General features: G+C 41.3%; 1 protein-coding gene across 1 annotated transcript in view; it reads left to right on the top strand.

Annotated features, from left to right (window-relative positions):
* Positions 1-22,088, top strand: part of VPS25 (vacuolar protein sorting 25 homolog) — a 50,932-nt gene that overhangs the window by 6,671 nt on the left and 22,173 nt on the right. The window contains 4 exon segments of the mRNA XM_030221266.1: positions 4,414-4,467; positions 21,178-21,202; positions 21,204-21,235; positions 21,238-21,263. Coding sequence (XP_030077126.1) covers positions 4,414-4,467; positions 21,178-21,202; positions 21,204-21,235; positions 21,238-21,263 — 137 coding nt within the window.

The raw sequence follows: 22,088 nt of genomic DNA, 5'->3' as shown, positions 1-22,088 counted from the left end.
GTAGAACTGAGTGTCCACTGACCGAATCAGCTCAGCTAGTGGCTCGAGGTAGATTAAGGATCCGTTTTTTCAAAGCTGTGGTAAGCACCTACACGTGAGTAGCAAGAAATGCACTTCACAGGGTGCACAGAGGTGTCCCACGGTAATTTCAGGATGTGCGTGTGCTAAAAAATAAAATTTATGTTTTGGCAGAAAGGTGCACACCTGGGGGTGAAGAGTGCACGTGTTCTGTGCTGATTGGCTAGCGCAGCTACATTGCCATGCACTAACCGATTAGCACATGCTTAGCATGTGAGCCCTTACCACTTACATAATGGGTGGCGGTAAGGGGTCACGTGCTGTGCATGGCTAATAATAGAAAAAATAGGAAATTCAGCCGTTTTACCCCAGTGGTAAAAGTGGCCTTAAGTGTGTATTAAGACCGGTGTAAGGGTGCTCTAAGGCCACTTTTTACTGCTGTGTGATAAAAGGACCCCTAAGTGATGCATTGGTGTAGTGATCACAAATATGCCTTGTGGCAGGTACTGGCTTAGCAGGGTTGCGGGTTTCCCGCAAAATTGGGCGGCTTTCCGTGACCGGCTGCGGGCAAATTTTGATGGTTGCGGGAAATTGGGCGGCTTTTTCATGGCTGCGGTGCGGGTTTCCAGGGCTTCTATTGGTCCAATTTGCTCCAATAGAAGCCCCGCGGAGGCAGGGATAATGACTTTGGGGGCGGGGTTAATGATGTCAGATGCTACGTTGGGGTGGGGTTGATGACATCAGAGAAGGGGTTTGACTTTGGGCGGGCAAGATTTTTCCCATCTGGCAACCCTGCGGCTCAGTTAAATGGCAGGATGTCCCAAGGAAGCAAAGCAAATTCTGGTTATGTTCTTGATTTCTTTTTGTTCTTCAGGATTTGCCCAAATGGGTGTCCCAATTAACCAGAATCCACATGCTGATCTAATTTCTAACTCTTCTCTGTTTTTGTTCCTAATATATTTTTACATGTTTATCCTTGGTTCAGTATGAAGAGGGAGGTTTGTCTGATCATACTGATGTCTCTCTATGTGTGTCATCTCATCCCTTCCTTGTGTAAGTGGTTGCACCTCACTGTTCTCGTGAGTCTGGTATGTTGTGGGGGAAGACATTAGATTGTTTTAGTTTTGAAACAAATTGTTTTGGGGTGGGGACATGGCAAGGAGACAGTTGGCAATTTTTGGCATAGGAAATGCATTAAGGCAAACCAGGACTTGAAGGAACATAGCCGTTTTATTTATTTTTAAGGATTACAATGTGTGCACTTTATGGTCAACATTGAAAGTATGCGTTGAAGATTCTCCCTTTTTATACCTGTTTGTGTTGTATACAAATTTGATGTTTGCCTTCAAAATATTCTGATAATAAAATCAGGGTGTGTTGCTGATTAAGTTTAATGGACAAAGTAGGAGGAACTTTCAGCTAGGGTAACTTGTTCTCAAGAATGACATGCAAGTTGGATTAAAAAAGGAGGATTTGAATGATATGGTGTATTCTAACATCAACTGTAGGAGGAGTGGCCTAGTGGTTAGGGTGGTGGACTCTGGTCCTGGGGAACTGGGGAACTGAGGAACTGAGTTCGATTCCCACTTCAGGCACAGGCAGCTCCTTGTGACTCTGGGCAAGTCACTTAACCCTCCATTGCCTCATGTAAGCCACATTGAGCCTGCCATGAGTGGGAAAGCGCGGGGTACAAATGTAAAACAAAAAAAAAAAAACTGGATTTCTGAAATAAATTTGCCTTAAAGGCAGTAAGCAAGGAGTGGTATTCATCTGTAACAGTAAATCTAGTTTAATTTATGTGGGAAACATTCACAGATCTTTTTGCTGATGAAATAAGTTTAGATGCTGACTGTACAAAAAGACTGGCGACGTATATATTATGATTTTAAGGTACCCCTGAGAGCACAGATAACACCAAGGGCCTTGTTTACTATGGCACGTTAGCATTTTTAACATACCTACAATTAGCATGCACGCTAACTGGGTAGGCGCCTATTGTAGGCATGTGCACTGTTAACACATGTTTAAAATGCTAACAGGGCTTAATAAACAGGGCCCCAAAATTGTTCAGTAGCATAGTGCACAGGATTTATGATTCCTGAACTTACCCAGGCTAATGTAGTAGATGACAGCAGGAAAGAGCCCATTCAGTCTTCAGTTATTCCTGTCTACACTGCAAGAATATATCCAAGCTGCCAACCTTTGTGTGACTGCCTGTAGGGTATCGCACCTTATCCAGGTCAGTTTACTTTTCTCACTTATACTCTACCATCTTTAGCAGGTAAGCATAGAGATCCCCACTCAGTTCACACCTAGCGTTACTTCCTTCTCATTCATAGAGCTCAGTAATAGCACTGATAAATATTTAGATTAACATGGCTAGTGTTCAAACATGCAGCTTCTTAGGTCCCCTGAACAGATTGTAAGCTCTTTGAGCAGGGACCGTCTTTCTTCTATGTTTGTGCAGCGCTGCGTATGCCTTGTAGCGCTATAGAAATGCTAAATAGTAGTAGTAGTAATAACAGCTGCCCAGATAGACCTGTACTTGTAGCCTGACAAATCGACCCAACTACTAGGAACATTTATTTGCAGATAGTTGTGGTTTTCTCCTATTATTTTTATTTATTTTGTAATAATGTCTCTCTCCTGTACCTAGTGCAACCATTACAGCAATGGTCCTTGATGGTTTTACCCCTTGGCAGAATAGATACATGCCTGTGGGCAGCAGCCATGCTTAAATAAGTCACTTTGACATTCACAGTTGTGGCACTGTGCCACTATGACTGCTGTTTTTCCTTGTTGGGGCAACTGGATGTCCAGGAACTGCAGAACACAGTTTCTTCCAGAGCTCAGTACTCATAAACCCCGAGTCTAACCAATAGGACTTGTCATAAGTGATGGCTAAGACTTTTCTTTTATCTCCTCCCTCCCCACTGCCATCCCAGCAGTGGGGAGGGAGGGGAGTTCTGGATTTAACTTATTCCTTTTTACACCAGGAAATTAGGCTTTGGAACAGACTGCCTTCAGAAATGCGGAGAATAACCCAATATTATTCCTTCAGAAAAGTGTTAGTCTTTTTTGTTTGAGAATGATGTTTTTTTAGTTTCAGTATATTAGATATACAACTGTAATGTTTCAGATGTGCAGTTGATGAGAGAAATGTTTTTTAATTTCAGTGCATTAAATATGCAATTGTAAATTCTCCTGAAGAAGGACTTATTGTTTGTAATCCTCTTAGAATCTCTTTTGAACTTAGCGGAATATAAGAATCATATAGCATAGCACCCTGACTGACCTAAGAATTGTTATTGAGCCCAGCAGCATGCAGTACTGCCACTGGGCTTTTCCCTGCTTTTAATTTGTAGAACTGTTTTATTATGAAAACTAGTAAAAAAGGCCAGTTTCTTACAGAAATGAAGTGGGCGCTAGCAAGATTTTCCTTGGAGAGTGTATGTTTGACAGAGTGTGCTTGACAGTGACTGTGTGTGAGAGTGAGAGAGTGAATGTGCAAGTGTGTGTGTGACAGAGAGAGAGTGAGACTGTCTCCTCTGTCCCCTGCCCCCCTCCAGCCACTCAGTGATTCTTCTCTCTCCCCTGCTCCCCCTCAAGGCACCCAGCGATTCTCCTCTGGCCCCCCTGTAGTCACCCAGCGATTCTTCTCTCTCCCCTCCAGGCACCCACCGAGTCTCCGTCGCTTCTTTGAAAGCCCTGTCCGTCTGTAGCCTTCCCTTCGAGTTTGTTCCCTCAGGCCCCCCTGTAGCCACCCAGCAATTCTCCTCTCTCCTCTGCCCCCTTTCTAGGCACCCACCGAGTCTCCGTCGCTTCTTTGAAAGCCCTGCCCGTCTGGAGTCTCCATCCCTTCTTTGAAAGCTCTGCCCATCCGTAGCCTTCCCTTCGAGTTCGTTCCCTGCCGTCTGTAGCCTTCCCTTCGAGTTCGTTCCCTCTGAGTCCCACATTCTGACGTCATTTCCTCTTTCCGCAAGGGCAGGACTCTGAGGGAACGAACTGGAAGGGAAGGCTACAGACGGGCAGGACTTTCAAAGGAGCGACAGAGACTCGGTGGGTGCCTGGAGGGGGGGGGGGGCAGGGGAGAGAGGAAAATCGCTGGGTGGCAATGACGGACCGGGCAGGCGGGTTGGGCGTTTTTTTTTACAGACAGTTGATTGGTTCCTTGTTCTTGTGACGTTGCAGGACAGTGAGAGCCAATGAAACGCTGAGTTACAGACTTACGAACCCTACACTGCCACAGTGCCACGGAGTCAGCTTCAGAAAGTTGGAGGTGCTTTTTATTATATAGGATGATGCATGCAGTGTATTAAACTAATGATGTCGCACACTGTGTCCAATGTATATCTTCTGAATTAATCCTCCAAGGGTTTCCTTAACCATGAACAGGAAAGCTGTCTTTGGAATCCATTCAGGTTATTTTGGAAGAACTCAGGAAAAAGGGTTAGTAAAGCCATTTGTTAGGTTTCTCTAGTTCTGACAGGTTCTGGTGGTTGACTTGTTAGCCCTGTAACTGGTTTAGATGAAGTCCTTTGAAAGGATCTGTTTTCTTTACATTGAAAGAGAACATTAAAAAAAAAATCCTTTCAGTTGTCTTCTCAGCTATCACTATCGCTTCTCTTTCTTTTGCTTTTTTTACAGATTTGTTTTAGTTTAACATCTACAATTCAGAGTGGCACTAAAACTTGGAAACATTTTATTTGAAGTTATTTCTGGGTTGAGGAGAACACTGGAATGGATCGGAATTGGAGGCTGGGAAGTGGGGTTAATGTTCTGTTAATGTCCATTGTGTTTTTAAAATTGAATTTGTCATTTGCTACTGATAAAGGGTGTGTTCTTTCCTCCTGAAGAAAGTAGCTCTATATACCCATATTTTAATGTATTGCACCAGAGTTGAATGGGGGGAGGGGAATGGGGAATTCTAGATTTAACTTGTACCTTTTTATTGGTAGTTAAGACAAGTTGCACTCAAGGGCACTAGATATTTTTCTATCAGTAGAAGGCAATGTATGGTTAATGGACTTGCTCAAGACCATCCTGGCTTCCCTAGTTTACTCCACTCAGAAATATTTATTCATGGTGTGTCTTTACTGCATAAAAACACAAAGCATGATAACAGATTAAACCCAAATAAAACCAGTGTGTTCACACGCACCTCTCCCTCCCTCAATAATATATCACCCCCACATCACAAGTGTTCCTTCAGTTTCCTTATAACATAATTAATACTCCCCGCACCCCCCCCCCCCCAATGCCTATGCAGACTATTCAGCTTTAACTTTTCCTTTCATGACCAATATTCCTCTTCACCTTTTTTTTTTTTTTTTATCCACGGGTGTTCAGTTCATAATCCTGGCCCTGCTACAGAAAACTTAACTTTGTGTCAGCGTTAATTGTAAAGAAGGCACCACCAATTATGATTTTTAAACCAGCCTTCCCCCCCACCCCCAAGCCATAACACATTTGGTGGAATTTAATAATCTGTACCAAATAGTTTGGTCCTTTCCCTCTGATAGCTTTAAAAATAATGAACAAATTTTGGATTTTACCTTGTATTGTGCTGGCAACCAATGCAGCACCATTAAACAAGCCACGTTATTGTGCACTATTTGAAGTACTTCAGCTGTTGAAGCTGTACCAGAGTACGAGTTTTGCAGTAATCTAGCCCTTGAAGGATGCAAGATTGAACAGCCATCTTCTATCATTAATATTTACTTCAATTGCTGTGTGGAAGCTTGGGTCATTTTTGATTCAAAGGTTTGTTCCAACCGGTCCTTCACTATATGAAAACTGACAGAGTTCAACGGACAGTGCCCTAGGGCTCAATCATATTTTTCTTGGTCATCTTCAGATTTAGTATAAATCATTTTTATTTATCTAACTTTGAAAAATCACCCCACCCACCAGTGCTGTTGTACTCATTCTTGCATGGCGACAACTGTAAACGATTTGCATAAAATTTTGTATACCAGTTCCTGCAATGCTAACAAATCACCCCGGGGTGATAGATACAAGTTAAACACAGTAAATGAAAAAGATTACTGAATTGCACTCCAGGATATCTCCTTCCATTCTGAACTCTCATTTCTTACCCATATCTGCTATACTTGTTTGCTAGAAACGATATAAACTAGTCTGAAGCATTCCCCTGTTCCTTCTGCTCTCATCCAGTTAATCATTCTTTCAGGTACAGTGGGCATTCCTTTGGGGGGGGGGGGGAAGCTTACATTTTAAATTTGTATCTGAAGCAGTGGAAGTTAAGTAACTTGCCCAGGGTCACAAGGAGTGTTGGTGAGATTTGCAGCACTGGCTTCTATGGTTCAAAGCCCACAACTCTCACCAGTAGGCTACTTCTCCACACTAGTTGGCTGCTCCAGTATGATGAATGTCTTGGATATGTCCAAGAGAATCATTAGCCTAGCTTGACCTCTATCCATTTTTATTGTAAAGGGAATCCACTACCGACACCATTAAGGTCTCTGTACAGTACCTTTTCCAAACCCATATTGGCTTGAATCCAGAGCATCTCTCTCTTCTAAAATTTCTACCAAATTCCACAGCCCACATTTCTTCAATTACTTTTACTAAGGTTGACAAATTTGATGACTAGCAGGTTTACTGATTGCTAACCCTCCCTGATTCAATAATTGCCATGCAAAACTCTTCCTGTAACATAGCTTTTGCTATGTGCATAGTCTCTGCTGCACCAGCCAGAACGGACATGGATCTGGAGGACAGTGGTATGATTTTAGTTGTTGAGTTATTCTTCACAAAACCAATCCTAAGTTTACTCTTCCTTCTCCTGACCCTCCTTTGCTTCAGGTAAATGGGACAACTTAATTTCTTAACCAAAAGGTAGCATTCGCTGGTTTCCTTTTCCTCTTTAACCAGCTCTTTTACCATACTAGAAAAACTCCTTTTGCTGATTTAAAGGTGACCTTATCTTAGTAGTGCACAGCTCTCATTTTGCAACCCTGTATAGGAATCGCTATTGCTGTAACTTTAAATTTTACCATATTTTCTTTGTTCATCGACCTTCCTACATCAAACCTTCCCCACTTGTTTTTGCTTTTAAAGTTCCGTTAACTCTCTTTAGGAAACCAAGAAGTTGAAATCCCAACTTCTATACCTTTTTCCTAGGGCAGCCTACTCCAGAACAACATCGAAGGATTGGTCTCAGGACTCAACCATTGTTGACACATTTATCATATCAGTAATGTCACTTTTTGATATGTACTGTTCTACACATGTTTTCCTGATTTATATAGTTTTGTAAATGTTGATACATCCAACCTGGGATTCCACCATCCTCGCTAAACGCTTGGATTTTTAGCAGTATGAACTTATGATCTGATCATGGTTGGCGCACTGGGTTGCGGACCTGGGGAACCAGGTTCAATTCCTCTGCAGCTCCATGTGACCTTGAGCAAGTTACTTAGCCCTCCATTGCCCCAGGTACAATATATACTAAGATTGTGAGTCCATTAAGGACAGTACTAGTACCTGTATAGAAAAATTGTACTTATTTAACCACTGTATGCCTATGCAGAGGCCTCAGCGGTACATCAAATTTTCTAAATTAATCACTTAATTTCTCCCAACCAACTTGTCCTATGCTTATCAGGAAAAATACAAGATCTAGCATCTCCATTATGGGTTGGGGGTTCCAGTTAACTGATTTAGCCTAATGTGCCCATGACTGTCTTGAATAATTCTCAATAGAAATGTTAAAATCCTCCAATATCGCTATTTTATTTAGATCTACAGGAAGCGAAACAAAATTGTCTATCAATCGTATCCATTTCACTGAGCTAACCCTTGAGGGGTGCGATAGACCAATATAGACAAGTGGGTTATGCCTCCCAACCAGCCAATGGAAGCAGAGAATACTGAGTTTTCAGTTACAGTCATCACTAGTAGAAGAAGTGGTGCAGCCCTGGAACTCATCAGCATTTCTCTGCCTCTAGCAGAGGGTGCAGATTGGACTGGTATAGCAGGAATTTTTGATGCTGGCCGGACTTCCACAGGTGTAGTCTACTTCCTGTGGCCTTGTGGTTGAATTTTTACCTGGAATTTCATGGACCTTTTCTTTGTAGGGCCTGAAGTGTACCAGAAATACATGAATGTAGCAGGCTAGACCCCTTTTCTCCTTTGGAAGTTATAAAAGCCTCATCTACTTGGAAATAGCAGAGCTGAGGCACCTTTCATTCTATAACAAGTTTCTATCTAGCAGGTGGCCTTGTGTATGTCGTAGCTTCCTTCCTCCCCTCTTTCTTCTAGTTATACCAGGTGGCTGGGTGTGGGTCTGCCCTTTGCCCCTTTATTAAGGTGATTGCTCTGTGAGAGACATCTACTCTGGAGGTGAATTAGAAGAAGCCAAAAAAAAAATTAGAGCAACTCCCTGGGTGTCTGGCTTGGGCTTCTTCTTAAGTTGCTGTGGTTCCCTCTCTAGCCCTTTTGGTCCCTCCTTTGTCAGTACCACTGGGTAGCTTGTCAGTGTTTCAGGTACTAGACCACCCATGGTCTAGAGCAAGCTAGGGCAGTGGTTCCCAAATTGGTCCTGGAGGCACCCCAGCCAGTCAGTATTTCAGGATATCCACAATGAATGTTCATGAGAGAGATTTACATGCAGTGGAGGCAGTGCATGCAAATCTCTGTCATGAGTATTCATTGTGGATATCCTGAAAACTTGACTGGCTGGGGTGCCTCCAGGACCAGGTTTGGGAACCACTAAATTAGAGGAAGATGGCTGGATCAGTAGACAAAAAGAGAGTGTTCATGTTCATCTTTATTTAATATACTGCCGAAGGGACGTACCATCTCAACAGTTTATGGTGATTAAAAGAAAAATATCCACAGGAGGAGCATAGCAGGAAAAGGAACTACAAAAAATTCAACAGTAAAGAGGAATAAGAAAAAGGAACAATACAACTGTCATAGAGGAGTATAAAACCAATGAGAACTACAGGAAAGGGTTCAAACTTGGTTCTCCAACATGGGCCCCCAGTGGAACAAAGACGGAGGAGAAATGTCAGTTGGGCTGGTCATATGTCTCTCTAAACATGTGGGTCTTGAGGGGTGTTTTAAACTCTTGGTTCAGCTATACCATATGTAAGCCAGAGGGGGGAGCATTCCATAGAGTGGGCCCACAACATTAAACATAGAAGACCGAACGACATTCCAAAAAAATCTGGCGAAACCTATTGACTGACCTAAAGGCTTTTTTTCACTCATTAAGTAGAAAGCTTTTCTTTATATTTGAAAGAAAAAAATCCAACTAGGGTGAATAGAGCCATGCTCCACCAAATGAAACTGAGTGGGGTCATGAATGTCTCACACTTTGCCCTTTATCATGCAGCAGCACAGCTTCAGGTTATAGCCGAATGACTTCAGAGATCTCGGAAGCAATGGTTAGCCATATAACATCATCTGGGAGATGCCCTTGTGGTAACCTATGCAAAACCCTCTTACTCATTTATGTGAAGAGAGGTATGGTAGCCGTGTTAGTCCACTCTTAAAGGTTATCAATAGAAATCAAACAAAATAAAACATGGAAAAGAAAATAAGATGATACCTTTTTTATTGGACATAACTTAATACATTTCTTGATTAGCTTTCGAAGGTTGCCCTTCTTCGTCAAGCTAATCTTGTCAACCTTCGAAAGCTAATCAAGAAATGTATTAAGTTATGTCCAATAAAAAGGTATCATCTTATTTTCTTTTCCATGTTTTATTTTGATTTCTTTTTTTTTTTTAAATATCTTTATTAAATATTTATATTATACACTTCAAAAGAGATAATATTGAAATTTGCAATAAACATTAGTAAAGAAACAAATTTATCCTTATTTCCATAAGTTGAAATAAATATTCTTCTATCGACCTTAATATGGAGTTAGAAATAAAGATCCAAGAAAAAGGAAATCAAATTATACATAAATTAAGGGATACGCTCTTAACCCAATCGCTTTTCCCAAGTTATCTTAAACAGTGTGCATTTGATACTCATACTACTACATTTACATTCACTGATTCCTTTGCAATCAGAAATTCCTCCAATTGTTTGGGTTCAAAGAATTGAAAAGTCTTAGATTGGTATAATATTCTACATAGGCAAGGAAATCTAAGTACAAAATTAGCACCTAGAGCCAAAGTTCTCTGACACAAAGTCAAAAAAGCCTTGCGTCGTTTCTGTGTCTCTCTCGACAGATCCGGATACATTCTAACTTTTGAACCCAAAAATTCTGAATCTAATTTTCTAAAGAAAAGTCTCAAAACAACATCTCTGTCCATTTCCAGAGCAAATGTTACCACCGCAGTTGTTCGCTGAGTAATTACATCCAGAGACGATTCAAGGAAAATGTTAAATTCATATTATCTCCCTTTTGTTTATTAGGCATATCATTGGTAACTCTAGTATTAATCTGGAAATATTGTACTCTCACCAAAGGGGGCAATGAATCTCGCAACATTTCCAAAACTTCAATTAAATATTTTTTAAACATCTCTATTGGTGAAATTAAAGGAGACCTTGGGAAATTAGTCAGTCTCAGGTTACCCCTCCTTGACTGGTTTTCCAGGTACTCCATCTTTCGAATAGTAAAATTCTTTTCTTTAATTGAGGCAGATTATTTACTCTTTCGTCAATTCGCTTTACCTCTGAGGATTGGCAGGTGTTTATTTGTTCCTGGATTAGGACAGCCTCCGAGAGGGTTTTAATTTTCACAGAATTTTCCAAAATAAGTGATTTTAAAGAAGCATGCAAACTGTAGTTTAAGTCCCAAAGTGACTCCATTGTCACTAAGGCTGGTTTACTTATTTGACCCATTTCCTCCGGGAGAGAAGCTTGGAGTGTTTGGCTTAAAGTCTTTGTTATTTTAAGTGGGTAATTAGAAAACACATTTCCTACCATTGCACTCGCCAGCAGTTCTTCTGACAAAGGCGTGCTCCCTCTCTGCAAACTCCTCTCTTCCTCTTAGGGTGGACGAGCTGCAGGCACTGCTTCTTTGTTTTCACTTCCCGGCTGTGGAGGAGCCGCACGCACGACGGGGCTTAGAGAAACCCCGTCTGCACTGTTGGCCGATCCAGACAGATTGGCTCCGATCTTCAGGAAAGAAGCTGCAGAGCGTCCCGTCGTCACTCCGAACCTTTCAAGCGTCGTTTGCTGCTGGGAGTGGGCTCCAGCTGGGACAGAGGGTAAGTCCCGAACTTTCCCACGCCTTTTCCCCATCTTTCGGTGGGTATAGGATTTCTCAGTAGCTAGGAAGCTATGAGGCTTTGAGGGCGTCTGGCAGAGCGTTTCACTAAGCCGCCATCTTGGATCCTGTTCAGAGGATTTTGTTTGATTTCTGTTGATAATCATTTATGTGAAAAACCCCTTAGCCATATGTATTGCGCAGTAAACTAGGTTTTTTTCCCAGATAGAATTCTATCTAATCATATATGCCCAGAGTTTCTCCCCAGGACAAGAAGATATATTTTCCAGATGGTCTATGTCATTATTATGCACCTTGGGGCAAGAAAGGGAAGAGGAGGGATTGTTATCCTTGGATGATCTTAGTGAGGAATATGGGGTGACACATTGTGAGGCTTTTCAATATAGACAAGAGATTTTGTACTCAAGAGGGCCTAAGGGGATCTGCAATTAGGTGAGACTGATCTAGAAAAGGTGCAATGTGTGGGTGGGGGTGGGGATAAGTAGAATATATAGAGGTTTATTAGCCCAGCGCATGCTGGTGTTTTTTTAATATTAATAAATGGGGGGAAAGAATTAGCAAAAACCTTGGAGTTTAAAGATTGGATTAAGATGTTTAATTCTTTGTTTATTGCATCAGTGATAACTAGTATGATTGAAAATGGCTACAAAATCTTCTACCAGTGGTACTACACTCTGTTTTGTTTAGCCAAGATTTATAACACTAATATGGACAGTGGTTGGTGGAACTGTGGAGAACGGGGCACTTTTCTGCATATATGGTGGAACTGCTCAATAGTGCAAGTTTTTGGATATCCGTTTTCGAAATATTGGATACAGTCTTATAGGCAATCTGTTTTCACAAGCCAGAGGGAAGCTCGCTTCATTACAAAATGAGTGGCATTTCAAGTGTCTTATAAGCTGGCAATTTACCTCTTTATTGCTGCAAAGGTTACGTTGGCAAGATTTTGCAAAAACCACTCACTCCGCCTGGAAGGTGGCCCTTTTAAAGTTAGACTATATATGTTTAATGTCTGTTTATACAAAATCCTACCATATTTTACAGCAGTTATAAAATATGGGACTCATATACTCTATGGAGATCCCAAAAGAAATTTACAGCCAATATAGGGATTCAGTCCTCAACTCCTAGCTAGTTTTAATGGTAGTCTTTAATATGATGCACTCTCCCATGGTGTAATGATGTTTGGAGGGGTGATGGGGAGGGTGATATAAGTATGGGACATATGGCAAAAGAAATACGATAGAGTTTTAATAAGCTTGTTTTGTTATTGCAATTGGAATAAATAAACTTGAAAAAAAAATCTTGTGAAATAAGGGAATCAGCAGGTTTTTCTGTGACGATTGAAGAACTCGTTTGTTGACATAAGGTGTCAGATAGCAGCAAAGAATCTGGGTTTGGTCCAACATATGGATCTTATGAACCAGAGTTTTAATTTTGTAGACAGTTCGTACTTCAGTGGAAAGCCAGTGCTCTGACCTGAGAAAAGGGGTGACATAATCATATTTGCAGCCACTTGTAATCAGCTTGACAGCCACATTCTGAATAAGTAGTCCTTTAAACAATGCATTACAGTAGTCGAAATCACCAATGCACGTACTAATATGCAGAGTGCCTTGGGTTCCAGTGTCTATTCAGTATATGAGAGTGCCTCAATATGAAGGGTGGTTGAATAACAGTTTGCTGGTCTGTACTTTCTAAGGTTGGATCTCTGTGTAGCTCTTGTATGAGCCATGAGAGGCAGCAGTTTGTAAGAAGGCCTGTTCCTGAGTTGTCACAAGACCATCCCCCCCCTACTCTGCATATCATGTGAAGTCTGATAGCGTGGAAATTAAATATCCTCAGGTTAAGAGTTAGGCAACAAGATTTAAAATGGGTTTAGGATCTTTAGCCGTTTTTGCTGGGCGGGTAAGAAACCGAAGATTTGAAAGGCCTTACTGATGGGCAATTGGAAGCAGGGAGGAGTGGGGTTTCCACAAATGTATAATCAGGCTTGTCTTCTACGACACTTAGGAGATTGGTTTGGTCACTTGCAGAAATATACACCTATAGACTTAGAACGGTTGTATTATGCTCCTTATGATTTTTTTCTCTCTCCTACACCTCGAGTCTAATCAGGTGCCCAAACACCTCAGAGATAGTGTGTTGCTAAATCCTTTGTGGGAGGTGTGGAGGGTGCTGGTGAAAAAACTGGGGGGGGGGGGGGGGACCCTTATGTGTCAGACCAGCTTACTGTTAGAGGAAATATTCTATTTCCAGCTGGGATGGATAATTCAACATTTGCCAACTGGGAATTGAAAGGTGTCACAAAGCTGGAGCAGTTGGTAGGTGAGGGGGGGGATATCTAATCTTGTTTGAAGAGTTACAACTTCGAGTGGGGGCTACATGGGGGAATCATTTTGCATACTCCCAGATTAAGCATTATATAGCATCATTGGATAAATCGATGCTGGGCAATCATTTGGGGACCCGTGTTCGAGACTTTTTTTCAGGAGATTTTAAATGAAGAGCTTACAATCTCGGGTCGTCTTAGGTCGTTGGTTAAAAGGACACCTTGTAAAGATTATGATGTTATTAAAGATAGTTGGGCTTGGGATGTAAGAGTCTCTTTAGGGGATTGGGATGTGGCATCTTTTTTGAGGGGTATTCATGCCCTTACGTTTGATGAAAGATTGAGAATGTGGTTACAAAGTGATCTTACGTGCGTATATGACCAAAGCTCAGCTGGTGCATATGGGAGGGCAGGGAAGTTCAGCATGTTCCAAGTTTGGGCAGCATCCTCATTCATTTTATCATGCCATGTGGGCGTGACCTAGGGTTCGGAATTTTTGGGCTCAAGTTAGGAGATTTTTAATCCAGTTAGTGGGCTATACGATTAAAGGGACAGAGGATCAATTCTTGTTGGATAGACCCAAAGCTTTTCGTTCCTGGCCCAAATATGCTAGTATTTTGTGTCGTAAATTAAGTTTGGTAGCCCAGAAAACTGTATTGCAGTATTGGACCTCGCAGGAATCTCCAGTTTTTTGGCACTGGAGGAATCGGATACACCTCTTGGTCATGTGGGAAAGACGGCGAGGAGATCCCCTAGACGTAAGAAGCAATTTTTCCAACTATGGAATTCTTATCTACAGTTTCTCAGTCCTCTGAGTCGCAGCCTAATTGTGAACATAATATAAAGGATGGCTCTCTATGAGCCAAATGTCACGAGCCCATCCGGTGTTGACAGTCCCAGCATAGATAATGGGTTAGAAAACCCAGATCCTTATTAAGTCCTGTTTGTTGGGTGTCAAAATATTCAGTCATTCTTATTTCAAAGGTCTTACGTTCCTGTATTGTTTTAAAATTACCTTTCAGTATTCTTAAACCATGAAGCTGTATTTCTCTATTTGTTTCTCTGTTTATTACCCTGTTAGAATATCAATGAAATGCTTTGATGTCCCCATGCATACTCCCACCCTCCCACTCTGTCAGACTGTCAAAGTGATGCTTTGATGTTTCTCTTATATATACTATCTGCCAACACATTTGCTTATTTCCGATCTGACGAAGAAGGGCAACCTTCGAAAGCTAATCAAGAAATGTATTAAGTTATGTCCAATAAAAAAGGTATCTTATTTTCTTTTCCATGTTTTATTTTGTTTGATTTCTATTGATATGCATATTCATGAAACGCCCGTTGCCTTGACTTTCATCTCAAGCTATTCTTGATCCACTTCAATCTGGCTTTCGCCCTCTTCATTCAACTGAAACAGCTCTTGCTAAAGTATCTCTCCCATTGTACTTTTAGTGTATACTCTGGTGGATCCGCCTCCACTTCTATCTCACTTTCAGTTGGTGTAGCTCAGGGATCTGTCCTGGAACCTCTTTTTTTTCTCCATCTATACTTCTTCCCTTTGTACTCTGATCTCATCCCATGGTTTTCAGTATCATCTTTACGCTGATGACTCCCAGATCTACCTCTCCACACCAGAAATCTCAGCAGGAATCCAGGCCAAAGTATCAGCCTGACTGTCTGGCATTGCTGCCTGGATGTCTCAGCGCCATCTGAAACTAAACATGACCAAGACTGAGCTTCTCATCTTTCCCCCTAAACCAACCTCTCCTCGTCCCCCATTCTCTATTTCTGTGGATAACACACTCATCCTTCCTGTCTCATCAGCTCGTAACCTTGGGGCCGTCTTCGACTCCTCTCTCTCCTTCTCTGCACATATTCAGCAGACTGCTAAAACCTGTTTCTTTTTCTTTAATATCACCAAAATTCGCCCTTTCCTTTCTGAGCACACTACCAGAACCCTTATCCACCCTCTTATCACCTCTCACTCAGACTATTGCAACTTGCTTATCACAGGTCTCCCACTTAGTCTGTTTAAAATTCTGCTGCACGACTTACATTCCGCCAGTATCGCTATGCTTATCTTAGCCCTCTCCTCAAGTCACTTCACTGGCTCCCTATCCATTTCCACATAAAGTTCAAACTCCTATTATTGACTTATAAGTGCATTCACTCTGCTGGTCTTCAGTACCTCTCCACTCTCATCTCTCCCAACACTCCTCCCTGGGAAATCTGTTCACTGGGTAAATCTCATCTGCACCCTTCTCCTCCACTGCTAACTCCAGACTCTGTTCCTTTTATCTTGCTGCACCATATGCCTGGAATAGACTTCTTGAGCCGGTACGTCAAGCTCCATCTCTGGCCATCTTCAGATCTAGGCTAAAAGCCCACCTTTTTGATGCTGCTTTTAACTCCTAACCCTTACTCACTTCTTCAGTACCCTTATTTTATCATCCCCACCTTAGTAATTCCCTTATCTCTTATTTGTCCTAATTAGATTGTAAGCTCTGTTGAGCAGGGACTGCCTCTTCATGTTCCAAGTGTACAGCGCTGCGTACGTCTAGTAGCGCTATAGAAAATGATAAGTAGTAGCAGTAGATATCCTCAAAACCTGACTGGCAAGGGGGTACTCTGACTTGGGAAACACTGGAGTAGGGGAACCATTGGACTCTGGCAGGCTAGGTTCTTTCAAAGAGTAGGCAGTTCTGTGCTCACCTCAGTAATGGTGTATACACTGCCTTCAGGTAAAGTCCGACATGGTAGTGCATGAGACTATGCACTCTCGGGCATCACAGTTCCAGTGTTGGAGTGTAACATTAGGATGCTTGGGGTGAGAAGGATGTCACCTGACATAGTTGGTGTATTCCTTCCCAAGACCCTTTGAAGCTTTGGTATGTCCTAGTTGTCTGGACTGGTCTAGCAGAATGATGAGGAAGATGAAATTTTGTTACCTGCTAGTTTCCTTTCCTTAAATCCTGCCACAACAGCCAGGACTCACCTGGGAAAACTAAGGTTTCAGTTTTCCTCTTTTTGCTTCCATGACTCCAGCTAACAGTTCTCCCCTCCTAGTGTACTGACCTTTTCCCCCCTCTTTCCTGTATGAAATTGAGTTCTCTCCATTTTCCCATTGTATTCAAAATGTCTCTTTGTGTAGATGACATAGTAGATGACGGCAGAAAAAGACCTGCATGGTCCATCCAGTCTGCCCAACAAGATAAACTCATATGTGCTACTTTTTGTGTATACCCTACTTTGATTTGTACCTGTCCTCTTCAGGACACAGACCGTATAAGTCTGCCCAGCACTATCCCTGCCTCCCAAACACTAACCCCGCCTCCCACCACCAGCTCTGGTACAGACCGTATAAGTCTGCCCAGCACTGTCCCACCTCCCAACCACCAGTCGCCTTCTCTTCTCTCCTCTCTCCTATTTTACAGATTGTAAGCATCCCAGATAGCTCATTTTGTTGGGTGAGATAGAAAGTCCTTAATAAACTTGTAACCTTAAGTCAGTAGTTGTTGGACTCTATGAGTTTCCTCAATGAATTCCTGGGTACTTTATTAATCAGGTGAGCATCAGTTTGAGTTATTGTTATGTTAAGAATGCATTCAAGTGCTTTTCAGATCTGCCATTTCAATAAAGACCAGGCTTCACCGATTCTTATCCTAGTGATGATGTCACTGAAAGCACTGCATTCTTTGCCTCCATCTGCTGGTTGTAGGGGACATAGCCCACTTATCTGGTCAGATCTAGCAGGACTCAAGGACAGGAAATTGGCAGGTAGGAAGAAATTTCAGCATGTCTTGCATCCCTTTCCATATTTAGTTTCTAACTATGAAATTGGACCAAATTACAAGGACACACACAAACTCTTCCAACTCGTGAATAAACTACTAGATACTACAGCAGTCACAACCAACAACAAAGATACACTAGGAGTAGACAATCTCGCGAGATACTTCAATGAGAAAATCGTACAATTGCGACTCAAGATACCATCGACTATGCTGAACTCCTTCACTGTTTAGACACAGACCCTGGCATATACCCAGCAGACAGAATATGGACCAACTTCGAGACATTAACAGAGGATACCATTTCCCAAACGCTCAAAAGATTTGCCAAATCTAACTGCAAACTAGACATATGTCCAATCAACCTTATGACATCTGCTCCTCAACAATTTATAACAGACATAAGGAAACACTTGAATTACATGTTACAAAATGGAATCTTCCCGAAGGAGAAAGGAAACATACTACTCACCCCCATACCCAAAGACGCAAAGAAAAGTGCCAGTGAAATAACCAACTACAGGCCAGTAGCATCCATTCCCTTAATAATCAAACTAACGGAAGGGATGGTAACCAAACAACTGACAGACTAAACAAATTCTCAATACTCCACGACTCCCAGTCAGGATTTAGGTCTAACCATAGTACCGAAACAGTACTAGTTACACTCATGACCAAATTCAAACAAATGATTGCAACCAGAAAGAACATACTACTCCTACAATTTGACATGTCAAGCGCTTTCGACATGGTTGATCATGGAATACTACTACATATCCTTGAGTACTTTGGAATTGGAGGTAATGTTCAACTGGTTCAAGGGATTCCTAACCACACGATCATACCAAGTGACATCTAACTCGACTACTTCAGCCACATGGATACCTGAATGCGGAGTTCCACAGGGATCCCCCCTCTCGCTGACTCTATCCAACTTAATGATGATACCCTTGGCCAATCTATTATCAACCAAATGTCAACTAATAACCCCTTCTATTATATAACTTATACAGTGTATCTTACTAAGTAACTCTACTTCACCAATCATTTTTTAATGTATTTTTTCTCTTGCATTCAAAATAGTGCTCAGTGACTGGAAAAACATTTCTGGACTGACTAGCAGCCATATCTAATGCTTTCCTTGTGGTACATCATTGCACTCCACCTCCTACCTATCTTATATGATGTTTTACTTCGAGTGTAATGAATCTACCCACTTCTATGTGTAGTTCTTTTATATATTATGTGCGTACTCCCACAATTATACAGCTGCTTATCTTAATATTTGACAGAGTGTTCCCACTCTCCAGAAATACTCTGTCACTTTAAATAGTGCAGTGCTGTAAATCAAAGAAAATTTTTGGAGTTCACTACACCAGTCTGGTGTAGTGAACTCCAAAAAGTTTCTTTGATTTACAGCACTGCACTATTTAAGATAGGTAGGAGGTGGAGTGCAATAATGTACCACAAGGAAAGCATTAGATATGGCTGCTAGTCAGTCCAGAAATGTTTTTCCAGTCACTGAGCACTATTTTGAATGCAAGAGAAAAAATACATTAAAAAATGATTGGTGATTGGTGAAGTAGAGTTACTTAGTAAGATACACTGTATAAGTTATATAATAGAAGGGGTTATTAGTTGACATTTGGTAAATAATAAAAACCCTGAAGGGACATCTATACCCCAGAAGTGGTGACAATCTATTATCAAACCAAAACCTCAACTCATATATATATATATACAGACGACGTAACGATCTACATCCCATTTAAACAAGATCTAAAGGAAATCTCCAATGAAATCAACCAAAGTCTCCATATCATGCACTCATGGGCGGATGCATTTCAGTTGAAACTTAATGCAGAAAAAACCCAATGCCTAATACTCACCTCACAACATAACACGAACAAATTCACTACCATCAACACACCAAATCTGAACCTGCCAATCTCAAACACCCTAAAAATTCTTGGAGTCACCATCGATCGACACCTAACACTTGAGAGTCACGCGAAAAACACAACCAAGAAGATGTTCCACTCAATGTGGAAATTAAAAAGAGTAAGACCTTTCTTCCCAAGAACCGTTTTCCGCAACCTGGTACAATCAATGGTGCTCAGTCATCTAGACTACTGCAATGCACTCTACGCCGGCTGCAACGAGCAAATAATCAAGAAGCTTCGGACAGCCCAGAACACAGCAGCCAGACTCATATTCGGTAAAACAAAGTATGAAAGTGCTAAACCCCTACGAGAAAAACTACACTGGCTCCCACTTAAAGAACGCATCACGTTCAAAATATGCACTCTAGTTCACAAAATCATTCACGGAGATGCACCAGCCTACATGTCAGACCTGGTAGACTACCACCCAGGAATGCTAAAAGATCATCCCGCACATTCCTTAACCTGCACTTCCCCAACTGCAAAGGTCTAAAATACAAACTAATGCATGCGTCTAACTTTACCTACCTGAGCACACAGTTACGGAACGCATTACCATGCAACCTAAAAACGATCTACGAACTAACCAACTTCCGCAAACTACTGAAGACCCATCTCTTTAACAAGGCATACCACAAAGATGAACAAATATGAACATATACAACTCCTCCACATATATTCAGAACTGTCTTTATATATCTGCTTGCTATATTACTATCATGTTTTTATTATAATTCTACCCAAGATCCTTCTGTACCATTAAATGTATATTTTCTAATTATATTTCCACCTATCATGATGTATTGTAAGCTACATTGAGCCTGCAAAGAGGTGGGAAAATGTGGGATACAAATGCAATAAATAAATAAACCATGTCTCTTCCAAAAAAAAATCACAATTCCACACATACACACACTTCATGTAGACTCAAATTATCAGCATCTCCATGCTATAACTTTGTTATACAAGATAGGTCTACTTTTGCAGTTTAAAGTAAATGGTCATTTATTTTATTTTTGTTGAATGTGCATTAAAATATAATTTCTTCGTAAATTTGTCCCTGCTTTTGTCTCTCTATATTCCAGAACCCAAGGTCATGGGACCTTAGTCTGTCTATAATGTAGACCATTGAGAAACCATATTTCTCCTTCCCCCTTCTTCTAACCCCTTCATATTATTCATTAACATAAATCATTCTTTAGCGCCTTATAAAACCATTAATAACATCATATCCCATACATATGTGTCTATATTTACATCCAATTACAAAAATTCTGTATCCTCCATCTCAGTACCTCACCTTTCCTTTCATGCCTTAATGGTGTTAAAAAAAAAAAAGCGCACAAGTTGCAAAAAGGGGCATGCCCTTTTGCTGTAACCCCTTAGTTTGGCCTGTCATCGCCTCGGTAAGTTCTATGGTAATGGGAAGGCAGTTTTTGATGTCTTTGCCGTGGGGGAATCAGAGCTTACTGTTCCTCAGGGTTTTCTAAAGTCCACAGCAAAAAAAGGGATCAAACGCATCGTTTTCAGTTTGTAGTGATCACAGGCAGCCCTTCTCTTGCAGCTTACAGGAACTCTACTGAAAAATGCTTTTGTAAATTATTCTCTTGATGTATCTGAATGTCTGTTATAGCCACTTTTGCATTTGTATACAAGTCCATACATGTAATTATAGGGCATTTGATGTGGACATGGCACCATTTTGGCTGCCCTTCTCAAGACTGCCTTTGGTAAGGCAGAAACTTGACAACTTGTTGACTAGCTTTCGATCGCTTTGCTCCATTGCAGAACCTACTTTTCTAAAACAATTGTTTGAGGGTCCCCCGATTAAATTAGTTTGTGTTTTGTTTTTTTTCTATTGTATTTTAGGGAATTTGGAATGGTTGGATAAAATAATCCAGTTTCCTGGTCATGTGGCGACGACCAGAAAATGGGGCAAAATCATATATCAATGGGTAAGACTCCAGATGAACATGTCTTTACTGATCTTGGTTTCATTGTCAGAGAGGCAATGTGTAGATTTGTAATTCACTTTAAAATCAAAAATCTAAGTCTGCTTTAACATTTAAGAGAAGAAATGAAGTCAACAGGGTTATCATGATGATATTCAGTTGGTGTCCATAAAGTTCAAGAAGGTGATGTTAATTAGCTTTGATGCTGAAAAGGCTTTCGATCAGGTGGATTGGGGATTTCTATGGGCAACACTTAAAGCATATGGCATGAATGGGTTTTTTTTTGCAGGCGATTAGGACTCTGTACACCGATCCTAGAGCGAGAGTCCTTGTTAATGGTCTTGCCTCAGATGGGTTCCCTATTGGCCGAGGCACACGCCAGGGATGTCCTCTTTCACCATTACTCTTTGTTTTAACACTTGACCCGCTGATAAGGGAGATAAGTAACAACACAGATATAAAGGGAGTACAGATACAAGACCGGGAATTTAAAATAGCAGCATTCGCAGATGATTTGCTGGTGTTAATAACAAATCCCAGGAACACTATGGGGCACCTAATGGAAGCATAAGGGAATATGGGGACTTCTCCGGATTCCACTTAAATCTGATAAAATCAGAGGCCTTAGTAAGCCCAGACATTAGGAAGGCAGACTGGGAACAGTTCCCATTACGGTGGGCAACGGGATCATTCCGATACTTAGGTATTCAGCTAACATTAGATCCGGCTCAGATATATGTTTCCAATATCCCGCAATTACTGCAAGAAACGAGGGAGCAGTTAAACAGGTGGAGTTCTTTACCACTGACACTATTGGGCCGGATCCAT

Source organism: Microcaecilia unicolor, chromosome 12 (assembly GCF_901765095.1).
Source record: "Microcaecilia unicolor chromosome 12, aMicUni1.1, whole genome shotgun sequence".
In the NCBI taxonomy this organism is placed as follows: Eukaryota; Metazoa; Chordata; class Amphibia; order Gymnophiona; family Siphonopidae; genus Microcaecilia; species Microcaecilia unicolor.
Note: the sequence above shows the minus strand (reverse complement) of the source record. Positions and strands in the feature narration are given on the sequence as shown.